The sequence below is a fragment of the Notolepis coatsorum genome (genome assembly GCF_963971535.1).
Source record: "Notolepis coatsorum genome assembly, chromosome: 15".
Classification (NCBI taxonomy): Eukaryota; Metazoa; Chordata; class Actinopteri; order Aulopiformes; family Paralepididae; genus Notolepis; species Notolepis coatsorum.
In genome coordinates, this window is record NC_140179.1 from 24718329 (window position 1) to 24746263 (window position 27935).

The 27935-nt window shown below is 44.3% G+C and overlaps 1 protein-coding gene across 1 annotated transcript in view; it reads right to left on the minus strand.

The window, feature by feature from the left end:
* Nucleotides 1-3822: 3822 nt before the first annotated feature.
* Nucleotides 3823-27935, minus strand: part of cax1 (cation/H+ exchanger protein 1) — a gene marked incomplete at its 5' end in the record, with an annotated part of 64592 nt that continues 40479 nt past the window's right edge. The window contains 9 exons of the mRNA XM_084330933.1: nt 3823-3934; nt 7686-7794; nt 8717-8795; nt 18204-18298; nt 21696-21832; nt 24342-24469; nt 24803-24840; nt 26054-26172; nt 26282-26381. Of these exons, the coding sequence (XP_084187059.1) occupies nt 3861-3934; nt 7686-7794; nt 8717-8795; nt 18204-18298; nt 21696-21832; nt 24342-24469; nt 24803-24840; nt 26054-26172; nt 26282-26381 (879 nt within the window). The 3' untranslated portion in view covers nt 3823-3860. The remainder of the gene's footprint in view (nt 3935-7685; nt 7795-8716; nt 8796-18203; nt 18299-21695; nt 21833-24341; nt 24470-24802; nt 24841-26053; nt 26173-26281; nt 26382-27935) is intronic.

Consider the following 27935-nt stretch of genomic DNA (forward strand, 5'->3'; position numbering starts at 1 on the left):
AACGTTACTTAAAAAAAAAAAAAAATGCTTTTATTGAAATAAAATCTATTAAAATTATGTTCTAACTTTTTATTCCCTCTTCGTTTGTGGAAAAGGTAATTCTCTTCGTGTCACTTCTTCTAGAGGGGCTTCTAGTAGTTAGAGCCCGTCGCCACATGACCATCATACAGTGCCTTTTGTGAAATTGTACGGATATTGAAATGGTTAAGATGGTGAGATATCTTTGCATGTTTAAGACGCTAGTACGTGGGGGGAGGGGGAGGGAGTATTCTCATGCATTTGTGATTCCCTTGTTCCCATGAGGTGGATGTTTCAGCCGCTTTATGTTCTTAACCCTTTCACCGCCACACGACCAAATGGTTAACCCTTTCACTGCGACAACACAAGGTTAACCCCTTCACCACCACACGACAAAGGGTTAACCCTTTCGCTACCACACTACAGAAGGTTAACCGTCTAGTGTGGTAGTGAAAGGTTAACCTTTTGTAGTGTGGTAATGAAAGGGTTAACATGCTGTTTTAATACTATGCCACCATTATATGGAACCAAGCAATCAGTATATTGATGGATGACTAAAATTGTGTCCCATTTCAAGACTTGGCTTAGCTAACACACGTGTGCGTGACTACAGAAGTCCACCATGGCGCCTTACAGACGAGCACATCACACACTAGACTCTGGTTAACCCCTTCACTACAGAAGGTTAACAGAGTCTAGTGTGGTAGTGAAAGGGTTAACCTGTAGTGTGGTAGTGAAAGGGTTAATATTGTTTTGGATCATTTACCATGACAGTATGTTACATAACATCATCCCAGAGGCATTTCTGAATTCGCAGCAAGATAATCAACCTAGTTCATTTACTGTTAATGACTGATGCCAAATAATTGTTGCACCTTTTGAACAAAGTGATTTCTACCCGGTCGGTGAGGTTCTATAGGATCTCGATCCAGGGTCCTGATTGGACGTTGCCAATTTCGACATCGATGCTTCCCCAGGAACGCATGAATAATTTGCCTGCACTTAATTTCTTCTCTCGCCCACTTTCCTTTTTCCCGTTCTACACAATAACACAGACTACAAACGGCATGAGGTCTCGCTCCTCCTGGACTTAAGGAACCCTCACTTTGTGGGAAAATGATTTTAAGGTGACCTGTATATTATGTGAATGTTTTGATTTGAGTCAATAAAAGTGTAAATAGCTTTCTGGTTTTATTTTGCTCGTCTTAACAGTCCGGCATGGCACATTATTGAATGATACCCTTCCTTTGTTAATCCTTAACGCATATCGACCCTAACTGCATGATGCTATTGCACACTATAGATTACTGTGTTGCTTAGTAGTTTTCACTTTAACAATTGTGCATGTAATTCCTACTGTCTAGACATTTTAACTTAAGGTGAAGTGGTATTTTTTTTCCACTTGTTAAAATAATAGCTCTAAATTCCAACAGCCTGATACAGAGTGTCTGGTCAGTAACATGGGTCTCCCAGTCCCTCCACTCTGCAGTAAACCGCCATCACTGATATAGAGTGTCTGGTCAGTAACATGGGTCTCCCAGTCCCTCCACTCTGCAGTAAACAGACATCACTAATATAGTGTATCTGGTCAGTAACATGGGTCTCCCAGTCCCTCCACTCTGCAGTAAACAGCCATCACTGATATAGTGTGGTCAGTAATATGGGTCCCCCAGTCCCTCCACTCTGCAGTAAACAGCCATCACTGATATAGTGTGTCTGGTCAGTAACATGGGTCTCCCAGTCCCTCCACTCTGCAGTAAACAGCCATCACTGATATAGTGTGTCTGGTCAGTAACATGGGTCTCCCAGTCCCTCCACTCTGCAGTAATATCCCTTCCCACTTTATCCAATGAGGAGAGAGAACTCCACGCTGAAATAATTGTTTGACGAAAATAAGTAAGAGTTTTAAGCAAATACAATTATCTACTAGTGCAGTAAGAAAATGTGGCTTGGCAAGATTTCTTGAAATAAGTAAAGATATCTAGGGTTCTTTCCCCTGATTGGATAAAGTGTGAACAGGATACCAGAACAGTGTGGAGGGACTGGGAGACCCATGTTACTGACAACGCTATATCAGTGATGGCTGTTGGAATATAGAGCTACTTAACTTATTTGAACAAAAAACACCACTTAAATTTTATTATATTATTGAAATATTATAAGATCAAGCTGGTAAAGTCACACCTCCGGTCAATGGTCTCCAACTACACACCCTCAAGACCCCTACGCTCTGCATCCTCTGGCCGCCTCAGACCTACTCCTATCAGGGCTCCGGAAGGGTCATCAAAGAGAAGCCGCCTATTCTCAGTCCTTGCCCCACAATGGTGGAACGAACTTCCCACCAGTTAGGACAGCCGAAACCCATACAATCTTTCACCGTCGACTAAAGACACTTCAATCAATTATCTAACCCTAACTAACCTTAGTCATGCACTTGTCCCAATATACTAACCTACACTAGCACTAAAAACTTTGATGAACATCGTTACTCAGCTGATGGAGTTTTACCCTTCCCCTTCCTGATGACTTGTCGTACAGAACTTTTAAGTCGCTTTGGATAAAAGCGTTCAGCTAAATGACCAAATGTAAACCCACAGCAAAAACTGGCAACAGAAATACAGCCAGACTCAGTTTAAGACCATGGTTTCCAGGGGTGTAAAAAGTACCCAGAAATGATAAAGTGAAAGTATGGGTACAGTCTCAAAATCGTACTCAAGTAAAAGTCAGAGTATCTGGCTAAAAACACGAGTAAAAGTAAAAAAAGTTTCTACTTTTAAATGTACTTAAGTACTAAAAAGTCAAAGTAAAAACTTTTTTTCTGATCGCAGGCATTTAATCAAAGATCACTGCTTTCTAGTCATGCACAAGGACCAATCAGCATGGGTATGGGCGGGTTCATTTTCCATTGATGGGGATTTGATTGGCTGTTTTTAAATAAAGTGTGGCCGCAGGATTAATAACGTTAACGTTAGTTCGGCCAGAGAAACAAATATATACGAATTAAAATTGTTGGACCTGTGAGATTTGTACTTTGTAGGTCTGCATTTTAAATGTAAGGAGTAAAAAGTGTTTTCTTCCTGAGATGTAATTGAGTAAAAGTACATAAACCTAATACTAGAGTAAAGTACAAAATTAAGTATTGTAACTAAGTACAATTACTCAAGTACTTTACACCCCTGATGGTTTCACCCCCTCCACTGTACTTGACCAAACTTGATATGCATGACCTTGGTGGGCTCTAGGTCAACTCCTGAAAATGTCAGACCTTGCAATCAAAAGTTAGGGGCGCACTGAAATTATGGCAAGGGTTATTAGCCCCCTAACTTTTGATTGCAAAGTCTGACATTGACCCCCTTTTCAGGAGTTGACCTAGAGCCCACCAAGGTCATGCATATCAAGTTTGGTCAATGTCAGACCTTGCAATACGCTGTAAGGCACTGTAAGGCTCTAACCCTCCCCCACTTCCAGTGATGAAGCTAAGCTATGCTAACGGAGCGTCTATTCCCAAAGCTAAAATGCATGCACAGAGACAAAAAAGGTATGTATCTTCTTGTCTAACTCCAGGGAAGATGTTAAATAAGCTAATTTCCCAAAATGTTGGAGTTCCCCTTTAAGTTAGAACCATATTGCATTCTGGTCGTCAAGACAATCAAGACAGCAGCTCTATAAATTGATAGTTTATTCATTATTATTACAGCAGCTGAGCATGACTTTATTAGAACATTTCTTAAAAACACTTATTTAAAAATCCCATATTTTCTCACATATATATATATATATTTTTAACGATAACGATGATGCCGGTCATTCCGGTACAAGGGAAACAGATGGAGGCAAGCAGGTCAGCAGGAAGCGGGAGAAGGAGCAAAGAAGTAGAGGGCCAGTAGGATGAGGTAGACCACCACCAGCGCCGTACCTGCAGGAGGGGTTTAGAGGAGCCGTTACCAGAGTATTTACGGTAATCTGGCGCACGACTATAAGATTGACAGGAATCACTTTTTTTTTTTTTTGGTCTTTTTTTCCCCTCCATTTTCCTCCGATTTTCTCCCATCCCAATGTTAGTCGTATGCCAATTCCCAGTCCCTTCCTGGTCGCTGCGCACTCACCCCCCACAGTCAGATCATCTGGGAGAGTGGAGGCTACCACGTGCTTCCTCCGACACACGTCCAGCCAATCACAGCTTCTTTTCACCTGGCAGCGCGGATTCTCATCGAGAGGGCGTAGCGTGTGGGAGGACCACACTATCCCCCTCAAGTCCTATCCGCGCTTAGCAGGCGCCCCGACCGAACTGTAGGAGTCGCTGTTTACAACGACCCGGACCCACCCCGCCAGCTTCTCCCACCCTCTAATACAGCCAATTGTATTAGTGCAGACGGCCAGCCAAGCTGGTGACAACCCCGGAGCTGTGAGCTGGATTCGAACAGGCGAATCCAGCTCACAGCTCCGGGGTTGGTGACGAACGCAATCTCCGCTCGGCCACCTAACCGCCGACAGGAATCACTTCTAATGAATAAACTGTGGGTGCATAGCTGCAAGTAGGGCTGGGCGATATGGCCTAAAAATAAAATCTCAGATTAAAAAAAATGTAATCGATTTTTTTCTCTTGAAAACTAGAAACGCCAAAGAAATCCTTCAAATAACCTTTGTTTCTATTTGACAAAAATTAAATCAAACCAAGATGAATTTCCCTTTTGGGATTGAAGTGCAAACCTAACTTTCACCAATCTACACTTTAAAAAAAATCTATAATAATATATATAAAGGGTTACTCTTGATCAAACAAAGATGAATGTCCCTATTGGGATTAATAGTGCAATAACTAGCTTTTTCACCAAACTTTTTAAATAGTCCTAAATCATTAATTCGAATTAAATCAAATCGATTAATCGCCCATCCCCTAGCTGCAAGTAGTCCAGTGTCCTGATAAAAGTGCTGAAAAAAATGCCATTAGCTTGATTTACACTGGATATGAGAAAAGATTTAACCACGTGTAAAAAAAAAATAAAAATAAAATGTCACAATGTTAGCAGCCCGAGAAATTAAGAAAATCAAATATGTATGTTCAACCATATCAGTGTGGGTTTTATTCATGTACCGTCTGGAAGAGTTTTATCTGTTGGATGGAAGAGGAAATCTAAGAACATTTACAAACATTACCAACATAAACTGACCTTTTACAAAAAAACAGCAAATACAATCAACAACTCATTTACCCGTTATCTGATGTCAGTCCTTGTAACAAGACCTCAACTAGAGAATAAAAACATGTATACATTTTTTTGTTTTAGTGGCAGGGCTACCAATGTGACATTTGGACCATGGCATTTTTTGCCATCTTTTCATCAGTTCAGCCTTTTTTCTTCATATTTACCTGCGCCGCCAGTAATTCATGAGGGAACTGTATATGTACACATGTCATGCCATTTTAAACCAGTTTCTACAACTTAATTCTTCTACTGATCACACCCGACTATTCTACTGATCACACCTGATCATCTTTCTACTGATCACACCAGAGTATATTTTTCTACCGATCACACCTGGAAAGTAAGTGATGTGAATGACAACCCATTTGTTTCCAACAGCAGCGACACAACCCGGCACCAGGGGCGGGGCTAGGGGGTGGCTACTTGGGCTCAAGCCCCGAATGTTTTCTGAAAAGCCCTGAATCTATTTTCACAAAAACAAATACATAAAAAAAAAAAAAAAAAAGACAATTAATCATTGTTACATGAAAATATGTTTGCACCAGATTTAGCAGAAGCTAATTTCCATCTGTAGTCTATCCAGCTGCTAACTGTATTTGAGTGAGTTAAGTCTAGTGTTATGGTAGACTCAGGCCCTGTTTAGACGGAAACGCTAGCAGGTGAATCTGCAATTTTTTTCCCCGGATGTGCCTTTTGTTTATACGGCAACTGCGTTTTTACGGGGAGAATCAGCAAAAAAGTGAGACCACCTTCCTGGGTGGAATTCCTAGAAACGGTAAACCTTTGCGCTATCATCTAAACTGTCAAACCGCATAAAACTATGACGAAAGGCTCGTCAAGGCTCTCGTCCCGTACTGCTTACGTCACAGGCATGCGCCAGTAGCCGAGAAGCGTAAACAAAGCATGTCTGATTCTATCCATGGCGATCACCTGAAGGCTACGTTGACTTTTAAATACACAGTCCCGCGGCTATCGCAACTATTAGTGACTGGAGCCACTGTCTGTGACTCTGCTTTGGTCCAATCACATTCCCCCACCCACAGTCTGCGAATCAGAGGCAGAGTAGGGCGGGTCTTCACAGCACGGTCATGTGACATCTGCGCCAATCGTGTGACAGCGGGGCTCCGTCGTCTCGAGTCTTTACAGCCTCGTCTGCATGCAGAATTCCATCCCAAAACACTAGTCTAAACGCAAAATTAAAAGTGAGACCGCAAGACGACTTCTGCGGTTTCTGCTGAGACTCTCTCAGTCTAAACATTGCCTCAGACCTAAGCTTTAAATCACAATCAACAAGTTGACAAACATAATTCTTCCACCTTAGAAACATAGCTAAATCAAAAGGACGCTGAAACCCAGATCCATGCCTTTATCTCAAGCCGACTCGACTACTGTAATGCACTCCTTACCGGCCTCCCAAAAAAATACGATGATAACTATTTTATTGCAATGCACTATTGCATTATTTTATTCTATTTTACTAACTATTTTATTGCACTGCAATTTTACTTTGTATCAGTGATAATCAAACCGTAAACAAAGACGCATATTAACACTTTCAGCGCCAGATGGCGCTGTTTACTGTTACTGTTGAAAGGCCAGCGCCTTTTAACATGGGGATACGTGGCTGTGTTTGCAGGCCTAAAGCTATATTATATATTATAGCTATGGAATATAGTCGATTGTCATTGAGTTTCTTCCGGTCAAGATGCAAAAAACATTTCATTTTTCCATCCATACATTTCCGTTTTATACCGTCGTGAATATGAGTGTAGTTTCCAAAATGACAGACACCAAGCCACATCGTTTCAAATGGAGTGCAATAGCGGCCGCAAGGTGTTAGGCGGCGGTATTGGACGTTTTGAGATCTCAGACCCATCCCCAATGATAACACAGGCTGCCGGCATGTCTTTATGAATGGAAATATCGAATAAAAAAAAAAAAAACGATGAAAACCCAACTATACTCTGGTTTTCGGGGGTCCTGGCGGCTGGCGCTCAACGTTCGGCGAGTTAACCCTAGATCTTAGATCCTAATATGAAAAACGATGTGATTTAATGTTCTATGTCTTACCTTGACTTTGTCTATTTTACTGCTATCCATTTTATGCTTTATGTCTGCACTTTATGCATTGCTCTTGATCTGCCAATGTTGTGCTCATTTTATGCCTGTCTTTTTGTACTGCTGTGAAGCACTTTGAGCTGCAATTCTTGTATGAAAGGTGCTATACAAACAGTGTATTATTATTATTATTATAATTTGCTTCATTAATTAAAGGGTGTCAATTTAAGTGTTCTCTAGTGCCTTTTGTCCGCTTTAAGGTGGTGGTATAAGTTAAAGGTTGTGTTGTCGAAGTTAAAAAAATCCGGGCCCGCTTACGCGGGCACCTATCTGGGCTAAGTCTCCCGGATCTCCTACAATCCTAAATCCGCCCGGCACCTCCTGGTCGCCACGACAACTCACCCTGAAAATAGTCACACTTCCCGTCCATGAAGATGTAGTTGACCACGATGACGGCGAAGATGCTCGCCCAGAGATGGATGTCGCTGAACACCAGCACGAACCCCACGTCCTGGAAAAGTTACGCCAGTAATTTTTCTTTTGATCCACTTTTTCTCCTCTTTTTCTCCCATCCCAATTTAGCCGTGCCAATTCTCCCCTCCCCTGTCTTGAACGTTGTTCGCATATGCCCCCCACTGGTCGGTTGTAGGGAGGATAGAAGCCTTGCATCACATGTCCCCTCCGATACATGTGGAGGCAGCCCGTCACATCTTTTCACCTGCCAGTGTGGACTCTCATTCGGCGAGGTGTAACGTGTGGGAGGCTCACACTACCCCCGCCATTTCCTGTCTCTGCTGTGCAGGCGTCCCCCAACCGACCTGTAGGAGTCGCTGTCCACAACGTCCAGATTACCACCCATCGACTTCCACCCGCTAACTCTGCCAATTGAGTTAGTATGACGGCCGGCCCAAGCCGGAGGCAACGCCGACAGCCGGAGTCGAACCCGGTGTCTCTTGCGTTGGTGACGAGCACAATGTCCGCTGCGCCACCCAGTCGCCTCTTAAGTGACCCCAGTCATGACTGAAATGTCCATTCCACTTAGGGATGTTTGATATTGGCTTTTTTACCGATATACTGTACAGATATTGTACAACTCTTAATTTCCAATACCGATACCAACCGATACCGATATATGCGGGGTTTCCCCCCTAAAAAAACCTCAATAATTTTAGGTAATTAACATTACATATCTGTTGTCGTAGAATTAAAACAGTATGCATACTTTTCACAATAAATAAAATAAGAATTTGTTCTTACTTGCCTGGGTAAATAAATGTAAAAATATATATATATATATATAATTTCCGATATTACATTTTAATGCCAATATCGGCCGATAATATCGGACATCCCCAATTCCAATAGATGCAGATGTAATAATAATAATAATAAAGAACAACGATGTATGTATGTATATATAAAATCGTACTTGCATAGAAAGCATTGAAGAGGATGAGCAGAGGAATCTGAATCATACAGACCTGCACTGCTATACAGCTGCCCACCTCCAGGCTGCAGACCACAAACATTATTATTGTTATTCATTACAATACAGAAACGGGTCGTTCCATTCCAATACAGAAACGGGTCGTTCCATTACAATACAGAAACGGGACGTCTATTACAATATGGAAACTCTACAAAAGCAATAAACGTGACTATGTTCACATACACCAATAATACATCTTCAGACATTAACACTTTGAATGCCCATCACGAGATATTTCTGGTTATCACCCTGCGGGTTGAATGCCCATAACGAGAATATTCGTTTCCAATTTGTTTTTTTTGTTAGCGATCTGAATTCATATTTCATCAACCGAGTCTACCGTTGGTAAATCAGCCACCCCAGGTGCTCAGATGTGAAAAAAGCGCCCCCTATAGTCTCCCAGATGGTAATTCACCCTTTTGGATTGGACTCCATGAAAATGCATGAGAAAAAAAAACCCGGAATCCACATTTTACTTCTCACGCATGTAACCGGGGCCGATCAGCTTCATGCTGGACCCTCAGCACAGCGTGGTTACTGTGTTTTACAGTATACGCGTGGGATCAATAAAAGGATTGATTTTTGGAATGGCGATCAAGAATTGGAATAATCCATTTGGATACCATCTGATCTCAGGTAAGGAATCTATTTTACCAGTCTTAGGATAATCAGACCCGTTTTCACGGAGATATAAGCTTTCCCCCTATAATGTGATATGGCTGTTTGACTGTAAGAGCGACCAGGAACACATACTATCGATAATCTAGCGTTTATTTGAAAACGATTCATAAATAGGCAGAAAAATTACAACGTTCTAGAATATTACAGTACAGGGCGATTATCATGGAATCCTTTTTTTCCCCGTGAAAACAAGGGCTTTTCAAAATGCTATAAAACGGAAATGAACCGATAAAAAAACAATCCGCTTCGACAATGTTGTGGAAATGGATCATTGATAATGCGACTGGCAGATTAGACACATAGCCATAATTTAAAACATAGATTAGGCGATATTAATGCTAACATTGCAGTGGATGGTGGGCATTCAAGCACTAAATGTGCGCCCCCTGCTGGGCACTGAAAGTGTTAAGCACCCCCCACAGCCCAAATGGAATGATAAAAAAAAGAATACTTATTTTTTAATATATATTTTTTTCCATAGTCGACTACAGGCAAATTTTGGCCAATCAAAGTAGACTATACATTTTACATTTACATTTACATTTAGTCATTTAGCTGACGCTTTTATCCAAAGCGACTTACAAGTTCTGTACGACAAGCCATCAGGAAGAGCACAACTCTATCAGCTGAGTAACAATGTTCATCAAAGTGTTGAGTGCTACAGTGTAGGTTAGTTTATTAGGACAAGTGCATGACAGTATGGTTAGTTAGGGTTAGATTTTTTTTTTTTTTTTTTAATTCAGATAATGGTTGAAGAAGTGAGTCTTTAGTCGACGGCGAAAGATTGGACGTGTTTCGGCTGTCCTAACTGGGGTGGGTAGTTCATTCCACCATTGTGGGGCAAGGACTGAGAATAGGCGACTTCTCTTTGATGACCCTCCCGGAGCTTGGATAGGAGTAGGTCTGAGGCGGCCAGAAGATGCAGAGCGTAGGGGTCTTGAGGGTGTGTAGTTAGAGACCATTGACCGGAGGTAGGCGGGAGCAGTTCCCTTTGCCGCACGGTATGCTAGGTCAAGGGCCTTGAAGCGGATTCGTGCAGCAATGGGGAGCCAGTGCAGGTCCCTAAGAAGTGGGGTGACATGGGCCGACTTCGGTAGGTTTGAGATCAGGCGGGCCGCTGCGTTCTGAATGAGTTGAAGAGGCTTAGTGGCAGTGGCCGGGAGGCCAGCGAGCAGTGCGTTGCAGTAGTCGAGGCGGGAGATGACTGTTGATTGGACGAGGAGTTGGGTGGCTTCTTTTGTCAGGAAGGGGCGTATCCTTCTACAAATCCTTAGTCGGGGACAGCCCTAATTCCTTCACATGCACCAATACCCCCATTCATGTTCTGGATAATCAGAATTCTTTCTCTTTTTCTCCTTATTTTCCATTTTTCTCCCATCCCAATTTCACCTCGCCAATTCTCCCTTCAATTCTCCCCTCCCCTGTCTCGAACGTTGCTAGACTATGCCTCCCACTGGTCGGCTGCACTGAGGACCAAGCCTTGCATCACGTGTCCCCTCCGGTACACGATGAGGCAGCTGTCGCATCTTTTCACCTGAACAGCGCAATCCCTTAGTGGCGAGGAGTAACGTGTGGGAGGCTCACGCTGCCCCCGATACTTCCTGATTCTGCTGTACAGGCGCACCAACAGACCTGTAGGAGGTGGAGTAAGAGTAAATGAAATATGAGCTAAGTTAAGCACAATAGAATATAATTATGAAATAAAATAAAATATAGGCCAGGGCTGTACAACTGTAAATAAAGAGGTTGAATAATATTTAATGGGATATAAACTAAATTAAATATAGCACAATAGAATATAGTACAATAAAGATAAAATAGGAATAGGCCAGGGCTGTGCAATTGGGCAGTTATGTGCAAAGAGTATGAGTCAGTGAAGTATGAACAGGTATGTTTGGTTGTTCATGCAAGTATTTAGTCCAGTAGGGGTGTTTTAATGTAACACGGGGGGGGGGGGGGGGGGTCTCGAGCCTTGAGGGTCCCGAGCCTTGTTGATGAGGCTCACTGCAGAGGGGAAGAAACTGTTCTTGTGGCGTGAGGTTTTTTGGCCCAGATGGACCGCAGCCTCCTATAATAATAATAATAATAATAATAAGAGTATTCCTTCACATGCACCAATACCCCCATTCATGTTCTGGATAAGAAGAGTATTCCTGTCTTCTACTGGCAGCAGGAACATTGTGAGAAAAAAAATAACACATCGAGACCCTTTCACCCTTTCACTATCACACTACCAAAGGGTTAACCCTTTCACTGCGACAATACAGAAGGTTAACCCTTTCACAACCACACTACAGACGGTTAACCTTCTGTAGTGTGGTAGTGAAAGGGTTAACTGGTATACGAGCAGAATGTGGTGTCAATGGTAATTGTTCTGAAGGATCAGATTAAACCGGATATATATATTTATTTATATATATATATTTAATTGCATTTGTATATCCCCTGATATTCCTTGTATATTCCTTGTACAATATGCATTGAATATCCCTTCTAGTCTACTGAACATCCCATAATAGTCTCCATTCTACCATTGGACGAGACCTTGGTGCCAGGTCGCCATACCCCTCAGCCCAGGTTCAATCGTACCGCTCAACATGTAAGTCCTAGTTCCGCGTAGGAATATGTCTACCGCACCACTAATGGTACTATTTGTTCATAGTGCGTATATATACTGCGCTATTAAAGTAGAACTTTCTTTTAGTCCAGTTCATTACCCTCCAACAGAGTGACAGACGCAAAAGCCTCCCCGCGAACCACGTGTGGGCAGTAAGGCCAATTCGGCCCAGTATCGGCATTGAGACATCGTGTATATTAATATTTGAATAGTCATATTTGGCACTATATCGTCGAGTTGGACGTATTCTATTAAGCTAATAATAGTCTATTCATATATAGTGCCTCGTGCGGTAAGAGTTCTATAGTAATCAGCACCCCCATCGTTTCGGGCATCAGCTGGACGCTTATCCAGGGTGGTTGACCCCACGTGAAGCTGCACCCGAGGAGCTCCAGGCCAAAGAGCGAGTGGACCTGTATATTGGATTATTCTACCGACGACGGCTAGCCTTCCCCGGCTTGGATTATGCTTTGAGTACTTTGATTATTCTATGGATAAAGGCCAACACTGCGGTGTGTTGGAAATACCCCCCCCGGAGAGGACGACAGGTGAGACGGCGCTCTGCACAGTGAGGTCGCCTCACGTCTCTCCGTCGTGGACCGGAGGACGCCGGCCACAGAGGGTCCAACTGCATTCATCTGTGGATCGAGGATCGTTGGGCACCGTGTCGCACATCTGTGGACTCTCCCAAGATACCCTCGGCCAGACGGGATCCAGCCAGTGACTCTCTAACCCCCCCCCCCCCTTCCAGCTGTCCTACACGCAGTCGGAACCTTCCCCTAGTGTATCCAGCTATATAATCATTCAAGTATCATTGCTATTGTTCCCTAAATATTCCAGGTTGTATATTTGCTTCCTGCGCAATCAGAGATTGGACATTCGATATTGATCTACCTACGAATACTCATTTGCCATAAAAGTGCATACTATTTCAAATCATAAATGTAATTAAGTGATCGTTGTACATACCTTTTGCTATGTATTAAAACTCAAACTTTCGATTTGGTACATTTGTGTTGGATCCGTTTATCAGGTGGGAGTGTTCAACATATTCATACCTAGTACTGGGTGGCCAGAGTCTAAAGTACAAGAGGTAGTGGTAGTAAGTATCATATCTAACCATACAGTCAGGGAATTGTACCCCTCAGTTACAGTAATACTTGCGATATTCCATTCCCTCGTGCACGCAGGGACATTGGTGATGGGAGATGTGAAAATGTATGTAACCATCCAAGACGGGATGTACTGTAAGCTTGTACATGTAAACGTAGCGTCGTCAAAGGGATTAAAGCTGGAGGAGACGGCTCCAGTCTACACGGCACAGCCGGAGCATTCCCACATCTCCACCACGTTCCCACGACTCTGAAGCTGAAGGTTCTTCCAACACCTGGAACGCCCTCCGACTGACTCTGAAGCTGCATTTATAAGTATGATCTCCGACCACTGTGTCGAGTCGACTTAGGTGATTTTTATTGTTTATTCTTATTTATTGTGCTTATGTATGAAATTGCTGATAAACCATCTTTGTTTTGTAAGCTTGTCGTCATTGTAAATGAGGGTAACCTCAGTGTCTTACGAGTTGAAATAAACATTTGAAACAAACCTCAGGCTGAAATGATTCTGCAGGGCAAACTGGATGAGACCCAGAACTTGGCAGAATCTGCACCTGGCTCGCTGATAACAAACTATCATTACACCTGGGTAAAACAGAGTCCATTCTCTTCGGATCAAATAACAAACTCAGCAAGACCGACGGCTTCTCAGTTACAGTGGGTGACAACTCTGCTTTCGAAACAGAGTTGCAGAACCACCGAGGAATCTACCAGCCGAAATAAGGATTCGCAGACGGGGAAATCGAGCTGGCACGAGCGTGAAGGACAGGAGAGAGGACAGAAGGAGATTCAAGCCTTACCTGCCCGCTGTCGTCATGGGGAACGTGCGATCGCTGGTCAACAAGACCGACGAGCTCTCAGCCCTGATGATCAACCAGCGTGAGTACAAGGAGGCAAGCCTACTGTGCTTCACCGAATCCTGGCTGAACGAGAACATCCCGGACAGTGCAATAGAACAGGAGGGTTTCACGGTGGTGCGCGCCGACCGGAGTAAACAGAGCGGCAAGCGGAGAGGCGGAGGGCTTGTTGTCTTTGTGAACTCCAAATGGTGCCACCCGGGGCACATCACCATTAAGGAACGTATCTGTTCCCCCGACATTGAACTATTGGCACTGAGTCTGCGGCCATACTATTTACCGCGAGAAATAACACACGTCCTGGCTCTCACTGTTTACATCCCTCCCAGCGCGGCGGCGGCGCAGGCGAGTGACGTCATACACTCCACCGTCGCGGCGCTTCAGACAAAACACCCGGATGCATTTATTTTTATCAATGGGGACTTCAACCATGTCAGACTGAACAAGACCCTGACAAACTTCACCCAGTATGTCACCTGCAAAACCAGGGGAGACAAAACTCTGGACCTCCTGTATGCTAACGTGAAGGAGGCTTTCAGTGCGACTTCCCTGCCCCCCCTCGGCCAGTCAGACCACAACCTTGTGAGGCTTGTATCCACATACACGCCTCTCATTAAGAGACAGCCTACGACCACCATGTCTGTCCCACAGTGGTCTGACGACGTCGAGGAGGAGCTACAGGAGTGTTTCAGGTCGACAGACTGGGATATGTTTGAGAGGGCTTACGGTGATGACATTGATGGACTATCCCACTGCATCACAGACTACATCAGGTTCTGTGAGGAGAGCATCGTACCCACAAAGAGGGTACGCTGCTTCTCAAACAATAAACCCTGGATTAGCAAGGACATTAAACACCTGCTAAACAGGAAAAAGAGGGCCTTCATGGCAGGGGACACTGAGCAGGCCAGGGCTGTCCAAAGGGAGCTCAAAAAAGAGCTAAGGGCAGCCAAGGTCAGCTACAAGGACAGGCTGGAGGGGAGACTACAGGCCAACAACACCAGGGAGGTGTGGGCGGGGGTTAGGAAGATCACTGGTTTCAAACAGCAAGGCACAGCTGTGGAGGGCCCTCCAGAGCGTGCAAACGAGTTCAACTCGTTCTTCAACCGCTTTGACCAGAGTGGCCTCCCCACACCCCTCCCCCCACCCATCGACACCAGCACCAGATCACACCTACAAAGCAGCCCCCCCACCCCCCACCCCCCCACACCCATCAGCAACGGCACCCCACCCCCAACACCAGCAGACTGCCCACCACCCCCAACCCTGACGATCACAACCAGTCAGGTCAGTAGGCAGCTCTCCAAAATTAATGTAAACAAGGCCAGAGGACCGGACAACACCAATCCCAGGGTGCTCAAGGTATGTGCAGAGCAGCTGGCAGCACCGCTCCAGCATCTTTTCAACCTCTCCCTGAGGCTGGAGAGGGTGCCCCAGCTCTGGAAGACCTCCTGCATTGTCCCGGTGCCCAAGAAGGGACGTCCCAGCACCCCCAACGACTACAGGCCAGTCGCTCTGACGTCACACGTCATGAAGACGTTTGAGAGACTGGTCCTGCAACACCTCAAGCCCCTGGTGCGTGACTCCCTCGACCCCCTGCAGTTTGCATACCAGGCAAACATCGGGGTGGAGGATGCCATCATCTACATGCTCCACAGAGCGTACACGCACCTGGAAAAGCCGCGCAGCTCAGTGAGGATCATGTTCTTTGATTTCTCCAGCGCCTTCAACACCATCCAGCCGTCACTGCTAGCGGAGAAGCTCTCTGCGATGCAGCTGGAGCACGGCTTGGTGGCCTGGATCAAGGACTACCTCACTGAGAGGCCACAGTACGTCAGACTAAAGGACAGTCAGTCTGACGTACTGGTGAGCAACACCGGCGCCCCCCAGGGAACTGTGCTGTCACCCTTCCTCTTCACCCTCTACACCTCAGACTTCTGCCGCAACTCCAGCGGGTGCCACCTGCAGAAGTTCTCAGACGACTCCTCCATCGTAAGCTACATCACCGACGATGATGAGGAGGAGTACAGAGCCCTGGTGGAGAGCTTCGTGGGGTGGAGCGACAGCAACCACCTCCAACTCAACACCAGTAAGACCAAGGAGCTGGTGGTGGACTTCCGGAGGGGCAAGAAGAGGCCCCCCCCGATTCCCATCTCCATCCGAGGGGTGGATGTGGAGATGGTGGACTCATACAAGTTCCTTGGGGTACACCTGAACAATAAACTGGACTGGTCGGACAACACAGAGGCCCTCTACAGGAAGGGACAGAGCAGGCTGTTCTTCCTGAGGAGACTCAGGTCCTTCAATGTGTGCAACAAACTGCTGCAGTCTTTTTACCAGTCTGTTGTGGCCAGCATCCTCTTCTATGCTGTGGCATGCTGGGGAGGCTACATCAACTCAAGGGACACCAACAAGCTCAACAAGCTGGTGAGGAAGGCTAGCTCTGTGGTGGGAGTCGAGCTACCTAGACTTGAGGTGATGGTAGAGAGGGGGATGATAAGGAAGCTGGATGCCATCATGGAGAACCCCTACCACCCCCTCTACGACGAGCTAGTCAAGATGAGAAGCTCGTTCAGCCACAGACTCATCCCCCCCCGACACTCAACTAACCGCCTCGGACAGTCCTTCATACCAGCGGCCATCAGGCTCCACAACAGTGGGCAGCGACTAGCAGCCTCCAGGCCCCACAACAGGGGGCAGCGACAGCGACTGCTACCAGACATTGACCTGGGACTTATAGGAACCCAAGGGGGACAAAGTAGACTACCCTGGTACTTTGATTAATGTATACTCAGTAGATAGTAAATTATTATAACACTACCTCCTGCATACTGCACCTCATGTGACACTGTGAATAATGTGAATATTCCTCAGCTAGTCAGATAGTAAATTATATTGACCATATTGATCAAATTGTTTACACTGCCTGTGTTGTCTTTTACTACCTGTATACTGTGTTGTTTTACTACCTGTACCCCTCCCCCCCTCCCCCCCATGCTGCTATGATGCCTGAATTTCCCCAAGGGGATCAATAAAGGAATATCTTATCTTATCTTATCTTATCTTAATATTGTCACAAGGAAAGATGAAATTACATACCTGGGTTCCATCCTAGAGGCAAATCTTTCCTGTGACAAAATGGCATCCAATGTAATCAAAAAAAGTCAACCAACAAACTAGATTCTTGTACCGGATCTCCTCTCTGGTAAATAAGAATACCCTGAAGACTCTGGCAGGAGCACTCATTCAAGGGTACTACGACTATGCTTGCACTTTATGGTACCAAAGCACCTCAAAGGCGCTAAAAACATCACAAAACAAACTGGTCAGACTACTACTTGACCTTACTCCTAGAACCCACCTCACCCCTGCCCACTTTGACTACCTAGGATGGCTTAGAGTAGACGACAGAGTACAGCAACTTGCAATGGGCCTGGTCTACAAGATACACTACACCACACAGGTACCCTACACCACACAGGTACCCATGTACATGTCGAAATACTTCCCAAAGGTCAGTGAATACCACACCACTCCCACAACACCTGAGGGAGTTCCCCAAATCATGTGCAACCCAGATTCGGCTCAAACAAGGGACTAAACATGTTTCGCAATTATGCCACAACAATGTGGAACGCCCTACCCACAGCCGTAAAAAGATGGGAATCCCTACCCACTTTCAAAACCGCTCTCAAAGAGCACCTACGGGAGGCTGCAATTCGAAACTGGCCACCATAAAGGTCCAACCCCCCCCCCCCCCCCCCCCCCAAATAGACAAGTCTCCTCCCCACCGTATGTATATATTCTCTCCCCACCGTATGTATATTTTTTCTCCCACCCACCCACCCCCTCCAAATGTACAGTCTCCCGTCTCCCATCATATGTATACATTCTCTGTTAGGATCTATGGGTAACTACTGTATATTTGCATATCGTATGTCACAAATGTAACAGTACTATATACCTGTATGTCATGTATGCCATAAATGTCACTATGAATTGAAAATGGGTGACCCTGATGTAAACAAGACAAACGACTTTCTCTGGTCTGCATCCCCTTAACAATTGTGTGTATTGAGCCGTACTGTACCCATTCTGCAATCTGTTAAATAAAAATTCTCATTCATTCATTCATGAAATGAAATGAAATAAAATGAAACCAACCTCAGGCTGATATTATTCTGCAGGGCAAACTGGATGCCGTTGACGATCTCTGGGATCTCAGGTACCATGGCCAACACCGTTACACCGATGAAATACTGAGGAGAGGACAGCGGTATAAATAGTGGAGAGGACAGTGGTACAATACTATGATGCAGAGAAAAGCGCAACCAAAGAAAAGCTTACATGGTACCGATTACTGACAACAGTGAATTTAATCATATACACACATTATATACATTTACTGCATGTATATACAGTATATTCTCATCTGTCTGAATATACTTGCATAATCCTTCTATATACAGTACCTACTTATACACCTGCATATAATCCTTCTATATACACCTGCATATACCTATGTATGATAGCATGTACAATAATGCTGCGTGTATACACACACATTTATACTTACCATGTATATATCCAGATCCATCTTTACATACCTGCATATAATATCTTTAGATACTATATCTATCTGTACATATCCCTTACTAGTTATGCTGCTGGCCAGTATGACTACCATAGTGTCTTTATACCCGTATCACTGTACATATTAATACTACAACTCTGTACATGCATCCGATTAGGACTATTACTCAGTAGTACGTCTGTCTCTGCTGTAACATGGTTGTCTCCGATGTCTCGTCTGCATGTCTGTCTGTTCTGTAACATGGTTGTCCCATGTTCTTTTTTTTAACGAGATAGTGTGTTCCGACACAAAACGCATTTCTGCAACAGACAAGAACTATATATATTATATATATATAACTAGGGATGCTCGATATTGGCTTTTTTACCGATACCGATATTCTGATATTGTCCAACTCTTAATTTCCGATACCGATATCAACCGATACCGATATATGCAGGGTTTCCCCCCACAAAAAACTGAATAATTTCAGGTAACTAATCATTTCACTGGATATATATATAACAAATATTGTTATTGTTTTTTTCTTTTTTTAACCCAATACCGATATTTTCCGATATCACATTTTACTGCCGATATCGGCCGATAATATTGGTCGGCCGATAATATCGGACATCCCTATATATCCATCTATTACTGTTGCACTTTACCGTTACATTTGCACTCAAATAAAGAAAATTACCCAGGGACAGTGCACATTAAGTTTCAAGTTAGTTGTCATACAGAAGTACAGAATACTTTTATACAAAATGCTTCTTACTGTTATGCTCCAGAGACTGTGCTAGACAAGATAAGTATGAAATAAAATAGTATAGCATGTAAAATAAAAGTAAAAAATAGAGGTCACAGTGTTCGATGCAGAATAGAAGTAACGTTACCATACAATATACTATGCAATGTACTAATATAAAATACTATATAGTGCAAAGCAGAAATGGGATGAGGTACAATTTACAGTAAGGTGTACGAGTTGTAGTGCAAATCCTTTACCAATAAATATAAAGTGTGTTTAGGTGATCTAAAGTGTTGAGTGGGTGCTGTAGTGTGTTGTTTGTTTAAAGTGAGTGTGTGCGTGTGGATGTGTGTGCTGTGTGCATTTGATGGTTGTTGCATAGTATAGTGTTTATTGTTCGTTGAGCAGCCTGATGGCCTGGGGATAGAAGCTTCTTCTGAGTCTTTCTGTGCTCGCCTTGAGACTCCGGTATCGCTTGCCTGACCGCAGCAGTTCAAAGAGGCAGTTGTTTGGGTGGCTGGAGTCCTTGATGATTCTCTTAGCCTTATACCTACACGCCGCTTGTTGTAAATGTTCTGGAGGGTGGGAAGCCCCCCTCCAATTGTGCGTTCGGCTGAACGTGTCACTCTGTCGTCTGCTTCGGTCTTGTGCAGTGCTATTCCCAAACCAGGAGGTGATGTTGCCAGTCAGGATGCTCTCTATTGTACATGAGTAGAAGTTCTTAAGGATCTTCTGACTGACTTGGAACTTCCTTAGGCGCCTGAGGAAGTAGAGGCGTTGTCGTGCCTTCTTCACAACACTGTCAATGTGTGTGGTCCATGTCAAGTCCTCGGATATGTGGGCTCCGAGGTACTTAAAAACTGTTCACTCGCTCAACCGGTGCCCCGTCGATGCTGAGGGGGCTGTAGTCCCTGACCCCCGACCTCCTAAAGTCCACAATCATCTCCTTTGTTTTGCTGATGTTCAGGGAGAGGCTGTTCTCCTGGCACCATCCCGCCAGGACCTTGACCTCTTCCAGGTAGGCCCTCTCATCGTTTGCAGAGATCAGGCCCACCACTACTGTGTCGTCAGTAGAGCTGCCACGATAACCGCGGTATCGCTGTTAGATCACGCCCACCGCAGAGTTAGGCTGAATACCGCATCACTGCTGTTTTTTATAATAATAATAATAAAGTACCACCCAGACGTTGGGCTTGCGGCTCTGCAGATAAACCCTACTCGGTTCCAAGCGACCCTATTGGGTAGAAGTGGTACCAGAAAAGTCACGTGAAACACTGCAGACCACTGATTGGTCAGAAGAGACGCATCACACGTTGGAGCGTCCTGCACAAAAGCAGAAAGCCACCATCTTTAATGCCTCGCTAAGATTCATTTCATTCAGGATGTTTGCAACAGGACGACCAAGTGCAATAAACAAAAAAGGATGGATTCACTGTGTATTCTGCCTCATTTATTGATGAAACAAAACCGACATCAACCCAATTTACCACCGAGCGGAGAGTTTAGTGTCACAACAAGATCGCTGATGTGTTAAGCTTGTTGTTGTTGTGTTAGCCTAATGCTAACGCTAACGTCAGCAGATAGACACGATAGGTAACGTTAAACCCGGGTTGCTTGGTAGAATAGATACAATGAGAGGTAACGTTAGCTTTAGCAGAATAGACACAACGAGAGTCTTAAACTCTGGCTTGCTGCAAGCCCTCGGACATAGCTATGCTCACGGAGATTTCAGTGTACACAGGCCCGGTTATCGCCGCGGTAGGAAATATTTAGCGAATTTGTGCGGTAAGGAAAAAATCAATACCGCGGCAGCTCTAGTCGTCAGCTAATTTGATGATTGTGTTGTTACTCCGCTGAGCCACACAGTCATGCGTGTACAGGGAGTAGAGGAGGGGACTCAGAACACAGCCCTGGGGGGCCCCTATGTTGAGGGTAATGGATGAGGAGGTGCAGTTGCCTGCTCTCACCACCTGGGGTTAATCAACATCTTCAGTTTCCACATCAATGTAAATGTGCCAGAATTAGAAAATGAGCTAGTTTCCATCTGTAGTCCCTGCCTAACATGCATGTCTTTATGATGTGGAGGAAACCGGAGTACCCAGAGGAAACCCACGTGAACACAGGGAGAACATGCAAACTCTACACAGAAAGGCCCCCTGCTGGGGTTCGAACCCAGGACCTTCTTGCTGTGAGGCAGCAGTGCTGACCACTCTGCCACCATGCCGCTTGTTGTGCTGTATGACGACCACACATTTGAATCTCCAATACTCTAATACTATACTGCGCTATATGCAAATACATTTTATTTGGCCATAATTTGCAAGTGTACCTGTGAGATGGAGGAGTAGGCCAGGATGGGCTGGATGTTGACGGTGGTGAGGTCTGCACACGCAGCCATCAGCAGTGTGGCCACGATCAGCACAGCCAGAGCCCTCAATCTGGACCAGTGGACTATATGTTGACCCCCTGGTCTCACACACACACACACACACACACACACACACACACACACACACACACCTTTAGCACAGTGTTTCTTAAACTATAGGTCTGGACGACAAATGGGTCATGGGTTTGTTTTTCTTGGGTGAGTATTTGTACGTCTTATAGAGTCTGGGTCGAAATATACTTAGTTGGGGTCCTGACCTACTCGCCCTGAAGGCAGGGACCCACCTTGTCCCTGGCCATCAGTTGGGGTCCTGGCCTACTCTCTCTGAAGGCAGGGACCCACCTTGTCCCTAGCCACCAGTTGGGGTCCTGGCCTACTCTCTCTGAAGGCAGGGACCCACCTTGTCCCTGGCCATCAGTTCGGGTCCTGGCCTACTCTCTCTGAAGGCAGGGACCCACCTTGTCCCTGGCCATCAGTTGGGGTCCTGACCTACTCGCCCTGAAGGCAGGGACCCACCTTGTCCCTGGCCACCAGTTGGGGTCCTGACCAATGTTCCCTCTAAGGTGCGCCCATGCGCACACACACAGAAAAACGCCCCCGCGCACATCTGAAATCTGTCGCGCACAGAAACGTTTGTGTAAAATATGCATGTAGTTAAATTGACTGGCGCGTTGCACCGAATACTACGGTACTGTTGCGTGTGACGTTACCCAGACAGTGCTTTGTGGGCGTCGCTACTGCGCTCAACACACACAACAGATGAGTAAGCGGACAGATCCGACCAGCATTGATTCTGCTCACAATGCAAAAATGTACATTACAGATGAACTGCAGAGAAAATTCCCAATTTACCGTCCCGGTCGAGACTAATTGGAAGCGGAGTGCAACGCGTGCAAAGCTTGACCACATGTTTCTGTGTCTAATAAAGGTGCTGGCGATCTCAAAGCTCACATGGACACAGAAAAACATTACAAATAAAGCTGTGCGAGGCGAGAGTTTGATGGCAAAGTTGACCGAATTGATTGAAGTATGCAGCTATACAGAGAAAGAAAATTATTTTAAACTATTTTGATGCCTCAAAATGATGTTTTGGTTTGATAAGATGCTTGTTATGATACAATCATTCTAAGGATTATAAAATTGTATCACAAAATAAATCATTCTAAGGATTATGTGTGTAATAAATTAGTTTTGTACACTAATTGCAAGTTATGCAAATGTAAACAAATCTGAAACTGCATAGTGCACTTTTAAATTAGTATCTTTGTGAGGTTACAGTTTTATAATTTACATTACATTGAAAAGATGATATATTTTTTACAGCTGGATTTTCTAATACAGAAGAGGTATTATTTAGAACATTACTTCATATTTTTCTTGTTATTTATTTTGTCCAGTAAGACTTGAAAATATATATTATTTTGTCATATGTTGATTTAGTTATTTTCTTGAGATTTGTCAGATAGATTACTTTAGGCATAATACAGCATGTTGAGTTACTTATAGAGAGATATTATTTTGTTATAAAATAATATAAACAATAATTGTATATCCATACAGAGGAGGCATACTTTAAATATATTAAAATGATGAGACGTCTTTGAGTAAACTTCGAGTATCATTAAGTATCTTGAGGCTGAAGGCAGAGTGTCCCCTTTTAAAAAAGAAATCACAATATGGTCACATGATAATTCACTTAATAAAATAATGACGAGTCAGCCTCCTAAAAAGACAAAAGTTAGTGACACGACTCACACCGCCGCCGCCAACCCAGCCAAAGTAAGGACGTTGCTCTGCATCATCAATCAATGGTCAAATAAATATTTGATTAAGGAATATAATATGCCTTTTTGTATTATTTCTGTGTATCAGCGAAATGTATAGATTTTTATGTTAGACATTGAGGGAAATTAAGATTCTCAGATTGTTTCTGCTTATCAACTAACCGGTTAATCGGCAGGTGACGTATGTTGCTCAGTAGTTGCTGATGTCTGCTCAGACCGAAAAAAGATTTGAGGGAACATTGGTCCTGACCTACTCTCTCTGAAGGCAGGGACCCACCTTGTCCCTGGCCACCAGTTGGGGTCCTGGCCTACTCACCCTCTCTCTGAAGGCAGCTAACCACCTTGTCCCTGACCGGAGTGTTGGACGTCCCGTCTCTGCGCCGCCCCCTTGCCTCAAATAGATCCGCCATCAGCTCTATTTATCTTTCAAAATGTTCAGTTGCTATCGCATGCACTTACATATGAGTGCATGCTTACCAACTGTTTAGCCCGTTTTATTGCAACACTACTATCACCGACATCTAAGAAGGGAGATCCCCCCCCTTGAACGGCCCTTCTAAGGTTTCTCTCCTCCACATTGCCTATTGCTAGGTTTTAGTGAGTTTTTCCTTACCTTCGCATGGGGTATGTCTGGGAGTGTTGCATTTATTTAAAAATGTTTGGACTTTATGGTGTTTTTGTTTTGTTCTTGATTTATTGTGATGTTTCTTCTTGACTTGTTTAAAGAAGACGTGTCCGGCCCATGGGGACATTAACCACCAGTTGGGGTCCTGGCCTACTCGCCCTCTCTGAAGGTACCCACCTTGTCCCTGGCCACCCTGGCCATCACTGATGTGGACGTCGTAGATGTGAGAGTGTGTCTTGAGGGTGAAGACGAGGCCGATCAGGTAGGCAGTAGGCAGCATGACTGCGATCGTGTACACCAGAGGTCTGGACAGAACACAAATGCATTAACAACCAGTCCTTCGGAAGGAGAGCCATACACACGCTTGTTTTGCAAGGTTTGCAGATGAAAACCTCATTATCCAAAAGAGTAAGTTGGGAGTATAAAGGATTGTGGCGTTTGTGAATCTTCAAAAAGGGATGCATAACACTCCTTCCAAAAGGATGCATAACATTCCTTCCAAAAAGGCTGCATAATATTCACACTTCCAACTCATTTGGTTTGACTATACAACTTATAGCTGCCTTTCATCAAGCAAATTACTCCCAGCAGCAAAGAGTTACATAGTAGTAACTAGTGTATTTTTAAACAGTACTTACTCAATATGAGCCACAACAAAGGGCTGGGTGCTGTCACTCTGTTGGCAACAAGGTAGCAGATTAGATAAATATATTTGTCATCATGCAGCACAAGTACAGTACAACAAAAACAAGATTGGCATCCAACCAGAGTGCAAATGTAACAGTAAAGTGCAATAGTAATACACAATGTACAGGTGATTAAACTGGGTATAAGATATATAAATTAGTACTACCGAGTAATAGTGCTAATCAGATGTATGTACAGAGTTGTAGTATTAATATGTACAGTGATACAGGCATAAAGACACTGGTACTAAGTTATACTGGCCAGCAGTGTAAATAGTAAGAGTAGGTAAGGGATATGTAGTACAGATATTGTTGGAGCCAGATTCAGTCCTTATCATGTATTTATTTAAATATATGAAGCAATATCGTTTGGAAAATGAATTTGATTGATAACATTTTTAGTTTGGTGCGATTTTGGATGAGTGTTGCCTCGAGTCTCGACAACGTGGAGGTGTGTGTCTCTGGACCAGCCCACTTTGGACAGACAGGTGACTGCAGCACCTGAGCTGGTGAACAGTGATGGGGCCGGTGCTCTAGTGAGAGACAACACTGGTATGCAAGGCACGCAGCCGCACGGTTTTTGACCGCAGCAAGCGCTAAATAGGAAACAAGAACACCGTGCAACGTGAACGAGCCAGCACACCTCCACGTCATAGGGTAAGAACACATCCACGCTAAAACAAGCTTCAAGTCACAATGCAATAAATACCTTTTTTGATAACCCAAACCAACTCCGCTGTTCTTATAAGGAAAAGCGCGTCAACCAAGGCTGTACTGAATAAGGACTTTACAGATATGTATACAAGTAACCCAGTGTGTCATGACAGTTGAACAGTAACCGTGTCATAATGACAGTTGAACAGTAACCGTGTCATAATGACAGTTGAACAGTAACCCAGTGTCATAATGGCAGTTGAACAGTAACCGTGTCATAATGACAGTTGAACAGTAACCGTCATAATGACAGTTGAACAGTAACCGTGTCATAATGACAGTTGAACAGTAACCGTGTCATAATGACAGTTGAACAGTAACCCACCGTGTCATAATGGCAGTTGAACAGTAACCGTCATAATGACAGTTGAACAGTAACCGTGTCATAATGACAGTTGAACAGTAACCGTCATAATGACAGTTGAACAGTAACCGTCATAATGACAGTTGAACAGTAACCGTCATAATGACAGTTGAACAGTAACCCACCGTGTCATAATGGCAGCCCTTGCAGATGAACGGCGTGCTGACATTCCCCGGGACGCCGGTACAGCCCTCACACACCAAATTACCGTAAGTCTTCGAAAACACGGTAGGGGCAAACACACCTGGGGACAAGAACATCTTTTTGCTGGAACAATAGAACTTTACTGTCCCACCAGGTGGGGGAATGTGGTTCATTAGCAGCAGTGCGTGCGCGTGTGTGGCCGTACCGACCTCCTACAGAGATGAAGAGCAGGGCTGAGCTCACCCCCGCTGAGCGACTGTTGAATCTCTGTTCCCTGTGCTTGATGCCCCCGATGACCATACAGATACCCTGGGAAGAACGCACACATGCACAAAAACACACAGCACTGTCAATATCTTGTGCGTGTGCGCATTAGGGAATGAAGTTAAGTCAAAGCAATGTTCCTAATTTTGACCTGAGTGAGTGTCTCTCTCTCTCTCTCCACAGCTCAGATTAAAGATTGAAATATTGAATATTGAAAACCTTTATTTATCCCGAGGGGAGACTAAGATGTCCTTTACAGCATAAGCAGCGTAACAGCAATTTAAAAACCGCAATTAAAAAACAGTTTATACATAACATACATGTGTTAAAGACAAGATGGACAAGTACACAGGGATAAAAATAGCAAAAATAGGACTAAAAAGAGCACAAAAAAAGTGGTGAAAAAGAAACAAGTCCAATCATGAATGTGTTGTTAAATAATTAAATTAATTTGTTACAGTCTACAACCCAGCTCCTCCAGTTCACAGCAGTTGGCCCGTCCTGGCCCTGCTTGGTTGTGGAGCCTGATTGCCACCGGCACAAAGGACTGCCCAAAGCGCTTTGTGGTATGTCGGGGGGGGATGAGTCTGTGGCTAAACGTGGACCGCATTGCGGTCAGCTCATCATAGAGGGGGTGACAGGGGTTCTCAAGGATAGCATGCAGCTTCCTCCTCGTCCTCCCCTCTGCCACCACCTCCAGACTGTCCAGGTCCGCTCCCACCACAGAGCTTGCTTTTTTTACCAGTTTGTTTATTTTGTCTGTGTTGGTGTTGCCCCCCCCCCCCCCCCCCCCAACATACCACAGCAAAAAAGAGGGCACCCGCCACCACAGACTGGTAGAACATCTGCAGCAGTTTGCTGCAGACATTAAAAGACCTGAGCCCTCTCAGGAAGAACAGTCTGCTCTGTCCATTCCTGTAGAGGGCCTCGTGTTGTCCGTCCAGTCCAGTTTGTTGTTCATGAGAACACCCAGGAATGGTTCAGTTTCTGCTGTAGTGCGTAATTAGGCAACACAGTCTCATCAGAAAAGGTAAACAAAGTACTAATCGACCACAAGAAAGACACAATATTAAGAAAAAAGTCAAATCATGGCTCCTCGACAATGTTACTAGATTTTAAAATGCATGAAAATATTGTCCGATACATTGTCGTCTGTGGCTACATTTGTACTGCATTTCAAATGTACATGTCTATGTGTACTGTAGTTTTTCAAATTGTTATTTGTAGTCATGTTTTTGTATCGCTCGTCTGTCTGAGACCAAGGACCACAATGGAAATAAGTCTTGACTTTTTTTGTGTAGCATCCTTGATGTTTTCTGGAATCTTGTATTTTTTTTTTAAATGTCAAATTTTGTATTTATCCAGGAATGTCCCATTGAGATACAAGATCTCTTCTTCCAGGGAGTCCTGACCAACACGGCACACAACACGTTTAAACATAAAAACAAGGGCATTAAACAAAAACATACAAATCAAATACAAATACAGAAGGCCATTTGTGCAGTGGCAAGAAGCATAATCAGATCAGCAATAGCATCAGGTAAAACAGTTACATGTTTCATGAAGGGCTAGTCGTAGCATACCTTTAAAAGCATTCAC